The 11,763-nt window shown below is 44.6% G+C and overlaps 1 protein-coding gene across 8 annotated transcripts; it reads right to left on the minus strand.

The window, feature by feature from the left end:
- Nucleotides 1-134: 134 nt before the first annotated feature.
- On the minus strand, nt 135-11,264 carry TMEM219 (transmembrane protein 219). Of its 8 annotated transcripts, XM_069485616.1 has the most exons (7): nt 10,590-10,654; nt 10,065-10,330; nt 9,369-9,570; nt 9,089-9,278; nt 3,590-3,819; nt 1,587-1,756; nt 137-229 (listed from the first exon to the last, which is right to left on the minus strand). In XM_069485616.1, the coding sequence occupies exons 2-6, from the start codon at nt 10,238-10,240 to the stop codon at nt 1,619-1,621; spliced, it is 936 nt and encodes a 311-aa protein (XP_069341717.1). In that variant the 5' UTR covers nt 10,241-10,330; nt 10,590-10,654; the 3' UTR covers nt 137-229; nt 1,587-1,618. The 8 variants fall into 8 exon arrangements, with proteins under 8 accessions (XP_069341719.1, XP_069341723.1, XP_069341722.1 ...); XM_069485618.1 differs by lacking the exon at nt 10,065-10,330 and having other exon boundaries at nt 135-229; nt 9,369-9,567; XM_069485622.1 differs by lacking the exon at nt 10,065-10,330 and having other exon boundaries at nt 135-229; nt 1,587-1,753.
- Between the last annotated feature and the right edge of the window lie 499 nt (nt 11,265-11,763).

Raw genomic sequence — 11,763 nt, forward strand, 5'->3', positions numbered from 1 at the left:
TAACCTATGGCCTACGCCAAACTGTATCCCAACCAAAGAGTCAACAAGGAAAAGTCCCCCCAACCTCCCAAGCTTGTCCTCCATAAAATTCTCACCTCAATCCAATCCCCAATAAACACCTTAGGCAACACAGAGCAAAAAAGCCTTTTATTTCCCCCACATTTCAGCTCTTCACTTTTTGTAACATCTCTTCCAACTCAGAAACAAGGCCCAAGAAGTTGATTCAAACCTGAGGAGAAAGGAAATAAAAAACAGGACAGATCAGAGAGCTCTCAGGCAGAGCTCTGGGCTGGGTGCAGAAACTGAGGAAGGAGCAGAGGGAATGACAACTAGAGACGGGTACAGGCACTTAATCCCAACTGGGGTAGCCTCAGGACCGCAGGATCTGCCGGGGGCCAAGAAGCCTTCCTTTCTCAGTCCAAGCTGAGAGGGTACCATCATTTCCTGTCCAAAGTAGGTGGTTGGGGTGGTCAGGTTTAGCCCAAAGCAAAATAAGGAAAGTTGATCTTGAGCTTCCAGTTTCTCTGGCTGGAGCAGTTCCCTGGACCTGGACCGTTTCCACTTCTCCCATAGTAACTTCCAAGGGCATAGCAGCCAGCCAAAGCTGGATGCATATCATACAGCTCTCAAATTATGAGAGATCCACCTGACAGGGTGAAGATTTTTTGCAGAAATATTTTTTTCCCTCAATGAGCTGACATATGAAGTAGTTAGCCAGTATGCCCCCCACCCACTGCTACCTTTGTGAAGCTGATTCTCTCCAAAGATCTTGTTAGCTGAACCAACTTTTCCTAAATGCAGTGATGACTAAATGGAAGACAGAAGGTGCATGTAAAGTTCTTGGACACATACTATGTGCCCAGTAAATAGGCATCATCAGTTAGATTCTTTTGAGCTGTTCAAGTTGAATTTTATGAAATTTGCATCGTAAAACCGGGTATCAGAATTTCAGGACAAAAGCAAGACAAACATGATTTATAGCCAGGATGGATCCTCAAACTTGAACTCTTTTAAGTCACTATTATTGCCAAAAAGCCTGGATGTGAACTATAGCTATGAGTGACACTTATTAATAAAATCAGAATGTTACTCCAAAGAAGTCAGTTACAAAAGAATATATATGATTATATCTATATAAAGTTCAAAAATAAGTAAAACCAAGCTATATTATTTAGAATGCATACTTGGTGATAAACTGTAAAGCAGCCTAGTAGTTACTTCTAGGAAAACAGAAGGAACCATGGGGGCTTCTGGGTTGCTGGTAATATTCTACTTTTTCCCTGAGTGGTATTTACACGTATCCACTTTATGACAATTTCCAAGCTGTACTTTTATGATTTTTGGACTTTTCTACATGAGTTTTAAATATGTCATAATAAAAAAGTAAAAATAATAAGAAAAATATTGAGTGCTGATGGTATAAATTGTTCCCAGTCCCTACAGGATAACCATAGTTGAGGAGGGTTCTTAGGGACTCAGAATCAGCAATATTTGAGGGTAGATTCCAAGGATCTGCTCTACTCAAGTTACAATTGCTACCCCCACCCCATCCCCTGCTCCCACAGGACTGGAGCAAAGAACCTCACCTGAGAACAAGGCAGGAAGTAGGCCAGTGCCTTCAGAGCCGGGTTCTGGACCAGTGGGACTCCCGACGTGGGTGGAAGCACAAAGCAGTGACACAGCAGAGAAGGCCACAGAAGAGAAGCAGGAAGGAGCCCAAGACCAGCAGCCTGGAGCCACACAGAGCCAGCTCCTCCTATAGGTGGGCACAGGGAGGAAAGGGGGAATGATGGAGGGAAGGTGAGTGGGGAACGTTCCCTTGGGAAAACATCTCACCCCAGCCAAGGGATATAGAGAGACACCTCCATGACGGAGAGAGCTCTCCATGTCTAGGGATTAACTAAACAAAAAATGTCATTTTTATACAAGCTAACATTTGTCTTGATGGTTTGCAAACTGTTTGCAAACTTGCCCAACCATCAACCTGAACCCCCATAAAGATTCCATGAGATAGAAAACCTCAGCCAGTCTCCTCTACCCACCACCAGTGGAGCGCTTCTCTCTCCTCCTTGGGACTCCACAGTGGCCCACACGGCCTTCAGTATCAAGTCACGGCATCCTAACCTGGCATTCACAGTGCCTCATGGTCGGGCCTCTGCAGCCTCTCCTACCTCTTCTTTTACATCATTCCTAAGCCTCTCACCATCGAGTGCTCCCCATGGCCTGTGCTCATGCTGGGCCCTTCTCCTGGAATGCATTCCCCTCTCCTGAACCTCCTACACTGCACTCCCTACCCTACCCAAATCTTTCTCATTTTTCAAGGGTCATCTTGACAGGGCGAAAGGTGTGGATTGCAATCCGGCCTCTGTCACTTAACCAGCTGGTATGGCCTTAGGCAATTAACTCCCTCTCTCTAAACATGTTTCCTCATCTGTAAAATGGGATAATAACACCTATCTCAAAAGGCTACTTTAAGATCAAATGAGTTAATGAACCTGAAAGCACTCTGTACATTGTAAACTACTGTGCACAATTCTCTTTCTTAAATGCCACCTTCTCTATGAAGCGCTCTCCATAAATGTTCAAGTTAGGGTTAATTGCTCCTTACTCTGTATAACACACTGCTGACATCTCTGTGATAGCAATTAGCCCATTCTGCCTCTTATTACAGCTTCTGAATTCCTTTGAGATAGAGATCATGTTTTATTGTATTTATTTTTTTATTTTATTTATTTTATTTTATTTTTTTTTTGAGACAGAGTCTCACTCTGTTGCCCAGGCTAGAGTGCCGTGGCGTCAGCCTAGCTCACAGCAACCTCAAACTCCTGGGCTCAAGTGATCCTCCTGCCTCAGCTTCCCGAGTAGCTGGGACTACAGGCATGCGCCACCATGCCTGGCCCTTATTGTATTTAAAGACAGTAGCAGGCCGGGAGCGGTGGCTCACGCCTGTAATCCTAGCACTCTGGGAGGCGAAGGCAGGAGGATCACTCGAGGTCAGGTTTGAGACCAGCCTGAGCAAGAGCGAGACCCCATCTCTACTTAAAAAAAAATAGAAAGAAATTAACTGGACAACTAAAAATATATAGAAAAAAATTAGCCGGGCATGGTGGCGCATGCCTGTAGTCCCAGCTACTCAGGAGGCTGAGGCAGAAGGATTGCTTGAACCCATGAGTTTGAGGTTGCTGTGAGCTAGGCTGATGCCATGGCACTCTAGCCCAGGCAACAGAGTGAGACTCTGTGTCAAAAAAAAAAAGAAAAAGAAAAAAACAAAGACAATAGCAAACAGTAATAGCTGTCATTTATCAAATCTCTATTATGTACTGGGCATTTGTGCTGGGCATTTCCAGTCATTCTCATTTAATCCTTATTTGTTGGAATTAACAGATAGTATCAGGATTTCTGTTTTACAGATGAGGAAGCTGAGGCTCAGAGAGGTTCAGACCCTTTCTCTAGGTCATACAGCCTCCAAGACGAGGTAATAAAGCCTGTGCCTTTTTTACTAGGTAAAATTGCCTCCAGGAACCATCAAGACACAGTAGTCAGCATGGCAGTCAATGAAACCCTAATGACCGAGACGTGAGGCTCTTACCGAGGTGAGCAGCTTGGTAAGCACGAGGCCTTCGTGGCTCCAGACCCTGACACATTCCTCACCCACCTTAGGGCTTAGGGTGGCATTTCCTGCTCCCTCCTCTGAGCAGGATATGGGTGGCTGGCTGGAAGGCAGAATTCCTGGAACAGCACTAAAATACAGGCAGATTCCTGGGGTCCTCTCTGTGGTCACCCTGGCTGTGATGAGGACCTGCTGTCCTGCAGAAGATCCTGTGACAAGCACAGGAGAAGAGATGGAAGAAAATAAGGGGCAGGGCAGGAGCCTCCATCTTCAGACTTCTATTCATTTGTAAGGCTTCCTACAATACCAGGTGTTTGGCACTGATTCTATTCAATAAAGTACTCCATATACCACCATTTATATCACTGAGAAATTAAAGTAACTGTGTATCAATAACACAAATTAGCTCACAATCAATACAACAATCACATGAATACTCGCAAGGTTCACATTGCTGTCATCAGTTTGTATAAACTAGTTTGTTCTTTGTAAGAAAGCAGTTTTCACTAGGTATTGAGACTCAGTAAAAGGTTCACACCCTATTTTAAACTAGTGGAGAAAGGATGGCCTATTCAGTAAATGGCCTTGGGACAATTTCCATGTGGAAAAAATATGTAGACTGTTACCTGACACTATAAAATACAGTCCAGATGTAGAACTATACAAATTTTAAAAAACTTAAGCAAGTATTTTTTTTTTTTTTTGAGACAAAGTCTCACTCACGCCAGGGCTAGAGTGCTGTGGCATCAGCCTAGCTCACAGCAACCTCAAACTCCTGGGCTCAAGCGATCCTTCTGCCTCAGCCTCCCAAGTAGCTGCGACTACAGGCATGTGCCACCATGCCCGGCTAATTTTTTCTATATATTTTTAGTTGTCCAGCTAATTTCTTTCTATTTTTTTAGTAGAGACAGGGTCTTGCTCTTGCTCAGGCTGGTCTCAAACTGCTGAGCTCAAACAATCCACCCAACTTGGCCTCCCAGAGAGCTAGGATTACAGGCGTAAGCCACCGCCCCTGGCCCTTGAGCAAGTATTAAAAGAAAATACAGAAGAATATTTTCTAATTTTAAAGTGAGGAAGGCCTTCCTGTGAAAGACACAAAAACCTAAAAGCTGCATAAAGGACAAGAGCAATAACCTAACCTGAAAAAGACTAAAGACTTCTATGCAATGAAAGATAAATTAAAAAAACAAGTAATAGATTGGTTGAAAATACCTATATTTAATTGACAAAATGGTATACTATCTAGAGTAAAGACCTACAAATCAAGAAGAAAAAGACAAATAAAAAATGAACAAGGGAAATGAACAGAGGTAAGCCACAGACAACTTGAAAATGTCCAATAAACCCATAAGAAGAGGGTTAACCTTACTAAAAATCAGAAAAAGTAAATTAAGACAATCAGATAATTCCTTTGCCTATGAACTTGGTAAAAATTAAAAAGACTGACAATAACAAAAATTGTTGAAGATGTGAGGAAGTGAGCATTCTTACTTGTAGACAACAATGTGGCTGTATCTATCATAATTTTAAATGGGTAATGAAAGGGACTGAGAGGATGCCCACCAAACCGTGGACCTCTTTCATATTTGCTTTGTATACATCTACATGGTCTGAATACACAACAAAATGAATATGTATTAGTTTTTTTAAAAGGTCCATACCCTTTGAATCGGTAATACCAACTGTAGAAATTAATCCTAAGGAAAAGATTCAAAAGAAAAATGCAAAGTATACCAAGATGTTTACTGTGATTTCATTAAAAATACCCCCAAATAGCTGGGCACAGTGGCTCACACCTGTAATCCCAGCACTTTGGGAGGACGAGGTGGGAGGATCACTTGAGGCCAGGAGTTTGAGACCAGCCTCAGCACCAAAGTGAGACCCCATCTCTACAAAAAATAAAAAAAATTGGCTGGGCATGGTGGCGCATGCCTGTAGTTCCAGCTACTCTGGAGGCTCAGGCAGGAGGCTCTCTTGAACCTAGGAGTTTGAGATTGCAGTTGCAGTGAGCTATGATTACACCATTGCACTCTAGCCCAGGCAACAGACCGAAAACCTGTCTTAAAAAAAAAAAACAAATAGGAAACAATAGAAATGTTTAATAAGGAAAGCATTAACAATGGCCAAACCACTTAATGGATCAATTTATGGCCATTAAAATAATGTTGAAGACCATGTTAATATGGAAAACCATTTATGTGTAAGTGAAAAAAGAGAAATACAAATTAGTATATACATCATAATTACAACAGAAAAAATGTACATGTAAAATTCTGTAAGAGAACTTCTCCCCTTTCTTCCACATTTCCCAAATGGAATCAGTCACCAAACCTTGTCAATCCCACACCTGACGTCTCTCGCAGATCATGCCACTGTCTTAGCTCAGCTTTTCTCATCACTTCTTTATTGCAACCACCTCCTAACTGGTCTTCCTGTGTCCAGACACATTCCTTCCAAGCAGTCAGCCACAGAGTGTGATTTTTCAAAAAAGAACAATAAAATCCCACTGCTTTCTTGATTAAAATCTTGGAGTTTGCCCCATGTACTAGATAAAGTCCAGCTACCTTGGGTTGGCACATGAGACCCTCCATAAGTTTCTTCCTCCTTCTTCAGATCCATCTCCAGCTACTCATTCAACATTTCCTCTCCTTCACCAGCCAAACTGAACCCTTGGAAGTTCTCAAACATGCCATTGTGGTTCCCATCTACATGCCTTTGTGGGTGCTATTCCCTCTGGCTGGAACCGTACACTTCTAAGCATCCTCAAACCTTAGCTCAGGCACAGTATTCTTGGAAAAGCCTGCCTTTACCAGCCCTACTTTACAGACTTTCGGGTACTTCCTCTGTATCTGGTGCTCTATTTCACATGTCAAAAGGTATTTACTTTTACTTATATCCATATCCTTGCTAGACTATGAGCATCTTGAGAGGAGGGCCTGTTTTACAAATCTCTGGATTCCCCATGCCTGGTACATAGTAGGTGCTCAATAATTGTTACCTGGATGATGCAGTCATAGGTGATTTTACCCCTAAAATAATTTTTGATGTCATTACTTTCTTTCTAATCATTATAAAAAGGAAAAAGCTTCTTTGCAGAAGAAATTAACAAGTCGATCCTAAAATTCATATGGAAACTCAAAGAGAACTGGAATAGCCAAAACAATCCTGAAAACGAACAAAGTCGGGCTGGTCCAAAGGTAGTGAGTTATCTCACTTGATTGTTCACAGTCAGTTACAGATTGAACTCCTTGTTCTACTACTTTCCCCCCTCCTCACTACTGCACTTGACTAGTCTAAAAAAAAAAAAAAAAAAAAAAGAACAAAGTCGGAGGACTTATATTTCCTGGTTTCAAAACTTACTACAAAGCTACAGTAATCAAAACAATGTGGTACTAGCATAAGAACAGACATCTAGATAAATGGAATAGAATTGAGAGTCCAGAAACAAACCCATACATCTGTGGTCAACTGATTTTCAATAATAGTGCCAAGATCATTCAATGGGGAAAGAATAGTGTTTTAAATAAAAGGTGCTAGGACAACTGGCTAGCCACATGCAAAAGAATAAAGTTGAACCCCATCCTCATACCATACACAAAGAGTAACTAAAAATGGATTATAGACCTAAATGTAAAAGCTAAAACTATAAAATTATTAGAAGAAAATATAGAAGTAAATCTTTGTGACCTTGGGTTAGGCAAAGTCTTCTTAGATACGACACTAAAAGTACAAGAAACAAAAGAAAAAAAACAGATAAATTGGACTTCATCAAAATTTAAGAATTTTATGCTTCAAAGAATACCATCAACAATGAAAACACAACTCACAAAATGAGAGAAAAGATCATATATATGTAAATTTACATATATATGTAAATCATATATCAGATAAGGGACTTGTATCTAGAAAACATAATTCTTTTTTTTTTTTTGAGACAGAATCTCACTCTGTTGCCCGGGCTAGAGTGCCATGGCGTCAGCCTAGCTCACAGCAACCTCAAACTCCTGGGCTCAAGCAATCCTCCTGCCTCAGCCTCCCAAGTAGCTGGGACTACAGGCATGCGCCACCATACCCAGCTAATTTTTCTATATATATTTTTAGCTGTCCATATAATTTCTTTCTATTTTTAGTAGAGACGGGGTGTCGCTCTTGCTCAGGCTGGTTTCGAACTCCTGAGCTCAAACAATCCGCCCGCCTCGGCCTCCCAGAGTGCTAGGATTACAGGCATGAGCCACCTCGCCCGGCCTAGAAAGCATAATTCTTATATTTCAATAATTAAAAGACAAATTAACCAATTTTTAAGATGGGCAAAGACTCTGAATATATATTTCTCCAAAGAAGATATACAAATGGCCAATAAACACATAAAAAATTATTATCAATCTCACTAGCCATCAGGAAAATGCAAATCACAACTACAGTGAGACACAACTTCGCAATAACTAGGATGGCTATAATCAAAAAGATAGATAATAACAAGTGTTGGTGAGGATGTGCACAAAATGGAAATCTCATTCTGGTGGGAATATAAAATTGTATAGCTGCTTTGGAAAACAGTTTGGGGCCAGGAGCGGTGGCTCATGCCTGTAGTCCTAGCACTCTGGGAGGCAGAGGCGGGAGGATCACTCGAGATCAGGAGTTCAAGACCAGCCTGAGCAAGAGCAAGACCCCGTCTCTACTAAAAATAGAAAGAAATGATCTGGACAGCTAAAATTATATATGTAGAAGAAAATCAGCCGGGCATGGTGGCACATGCCTGTAGTCCCAGCTACTCAGGAGGCTGAGGCAGGAGGATCGCTTGAGCCCAGGAGTTTGAGGTTGCTGTGAGCTAGGCTGACGCCACGGCACTCTAGTCTGGGCAACAGAGCGAGACTCTGTCTCAAAAAAAAAAAAAAAAAGAAGTCAGAAAATTCTACTTTCTCTCCTCCCTCCTCATCTTCCCAATTTTCAGATAAGGAATCTGAGGCCAAATATGACACAGGGATTAATGGTATCTACTAACTCTCTCTCTCTCACATACACTTGTCATTTTCCCAGAAGACTATAAGCTCTTTGGAAATTGATAGTGTCTAATTTTTTTCTGTATCCTCCATAGCACACAGAGAGCTATGCTAAGCATGTAGCAGGCACTTAAGACACTAGTTTGATTGAACAGAACATGTTTCTCCGATATCCCTGAGGAAAAAGAAGGTGCCTCTAAAAGCAGACAGCCATAGGGATGAGCAAGAACACTGGGTCAAACCTAACCCATCTCATCACACCTCCAAGGACAGACTCAACCTCAAGACTGGAAGGGAAAAGGGAAAACATTTATAGAGAACCTTCACTGTGAGCAGCATGTTCACTACAAATATCTAGTACTTGTTACAGCAGAAGTGACTCAGGGATGTAGCCAACGTTACCAGGTTGGTGAAGTCAGAGGCAGGGCCTAGGCTTGAGTGTTCTGATGCCCGACCCCACAGTTCTCCCTGATCTCACCTTTCAGTCCCATCTGACTACCCAGGATCTTGGTTTGGAATATCTGGGTCTTGTTCCTTTCTGGACCATCTCCGAAGTTCAAGGTGGTCAGTAAGCCCACGACGTGAGACCCTTGCCACTTCCCTGTGACCGTCCCATTCACGGGGCACAGGGTCAGCTGGCCAAAAGATCTCAAAAAGGAGACCCAGTCCTGCGTGCAAAAGGAGGGTGGGAGAGAGGTGAGATGGGATTAGCAGCAAGAGCAGGTCTACACAGGAAGGATGAACAGGAGGGCACTTACCTGAGGGATGTCAGGGCTGCGCAGGCCAGTCCTGTGGGTGAGGAGGAAGCTGCCAAGGCCCAAGCCAGAGAGGCCAAGCAGCAGCAGGATCAAGGTGGCACAGACCAGAGGTGGGTGGTGGGCCAGACACAGATGCAGGTTGTGCCCTGCCTGGCAGTCACCCATGAGGAAGAGGGGTATCTGGGCCTCCACAGAGAGCCTGCTGGAGGACAGGGATGGAGAACTGGACAAGAGCCTGCTGGTGAGAAGGCACTCACCGATTTTATGGAAAGGGAAGCTAAAGCTCTGAGCAGATAAGGGACTTGTCCAAGGCCACACAGTTAGTGGCAGAACTAGGACAAGAATTTAAGCCTCTTGACTCCAACAGTTCATCTCCCTGCACCACTCAATAAATGTTTGTTGCATTTCATTTCTGAACTAATCAAAGCAGAAGCAGAGCAGAGCCCCCTGTGCTGGAAAAAGGAACCCAAAAAGTAGAATTCTTAGCTGGAGAAATAGGAAGCTGCTTTTCTGGGACTAGGGTTTAGCTGAACAGTTCCAGCCGCAGCCCACACAAGGGAAGTGTATGCAGAACTCAGCCTCAGAGCTAAACGGCTAGGTCTGAATCCCCCTCTGCTACTCACTGGCTATATAAAACCAAGTCAGGCAACTTCTCTGTGAGCTTAAGAATCGGTGAAATGGGAGTTTTAAAAACACCAAGTAATGAGGATTAAATGTGGCAGATAAAGCAGTCTGCATGGTACTCGGCGGTGCAGCAACTCAACAAATGTCCCATTTCCTTTCTCCTTCTCTGTGTCACAAATGATCCTCAAACCCAGATGAGGCCAGGCAAAAGCACCGTGGGGGAAACTGGGGCTCGCGGACTTTAACATAGCAATGGTAGAACCAAGGTCTGAAATCCTCCTGCTTCCAAGTGGGGTGCTCTCTCCCACGCAAGAAGCGACAGCCTGATGAAAGAGTATCTGGAAGGTGAGAAGATAAACAGGGGGTGGGGAACAAGGGGGCGCCACAGAAATGAAGGTGTCACAAGTCAGCCCCTGCCCCGCCTCCCGTCCCTGCACTGCTGGAAGCGGGGGAAGAGGAGGGGGTAGGGCAGAGCCTGAGGGCCGGCGGCTGGTGGAGCACCTGAGCCTCCCCTGCCCCCCAAGTCCCCTTCCTGAAGGATCGCAGCACCCTCATCCCTTCCCAGTCTAGCGCGTCGGGTCTGCCCGCAGCTCTCACCGCTCGGAGCCGGGCGGAGGCCGGCGCCCCCCGCGACGTCACGCGTGGAGCCGCGAAGGGGCGGGGCCCGCGCTTCCCTCCCCCCAGCACCGCCCCCGCAGCGAGGGTCCGCATGCGCAGTGGCCACGCGTGCGCCCGCCTGGCGTCTCCGAGCTGGGTGGGGGCGTACCAAAAGGAAGTCCGACAAGGGGACTGAGGGGACGAAATGACTCCGCGGGAAGTGAGGAAACGGGAGCGAGGCAAGGCAGCTAATGCTAGAGACGCTGTAGAGTCCCGCAATCTCCCCTCGGAGAGACTGCGGGAGAATTTCAGCGACGATCTGGTCGCAGGCATTTCTCTGTTGCTCGTCCCCTCACCCGCGCCAATAGCATAGCCCAGCCGCGCCCAGGTTCCGGGTAAGGACTTGGGGTCCGCTCAGTGGGTTAGGGCCGCCGCCTTAGGACTCTGTTCTTCTGGGCTGGGATTGATGTGTGGGCCCCACTCTTCTGTGTACCCCAATAATAGTTAATGTCTACACCTCACGCAGGGTCTCTGGCTTTTAGCGACTCCGTAATGCGTAGGATGCTAGCGTTGCAAGGCTGCTTAAAGAGGCCATCTCATTTCACTTCTGCCCACATTTTAGAGATGAGAACATCTTACCTGAAATAGCATGACTGACACATGCAACCAGGAACTCTGGGTTCAAATCCTGACTCTGTACGTGTCCCAGCCTAAGCCATAACCATGCGCTCCCGGCTATGTTTACTCCTCTGCTAAAGGGGATCGTCCTACCTATCTCACTGGTTGGATTGGAAGCTTAAGAGGCAAAGTGTAGGAAAACATGGGCGGGTGCCCACTGAGCACACACCAGCGCTGGGCGAAAGCTGCTTGAAACGGAATCTGAGTATTTAACTCGACTCCGGCTTCCTTAAGGCAGAGACTGTCATTTCTGTACCACCATCCGCAAAAGTTTGTGGCACAAAAACGTCACATAAATGGTCACGTGATTTTTGATACGGGTGCCATGACTGTTTAGTGGGGAAAAGACAGCCTTTTATGTGCATTAAAGGACACTAACAACAGAGTGAAAAGGCAACCCACAGAAGGGAAGGAAATATTTGAAATCTTACCTCTGATAAAGGGTTAATATCTACAATATGTAAACTCTTACACCAAAAAAACAAGCAACTTAATT

Source organism: Eulemur rufifrons, chromosome 14 (assembly GCF_041146395.1).
Source record: "Eulemur rufifrons isolate Redbay chromosome 14, OSU_ERuf_1, whole genome shotgun sequence".
Taxonomy (NCBI): Eukaryota; Metazoa; Chordata; class Mammalia; order Primates; family Lemuridae; genus Eulemur; species Eulemur rufifrons.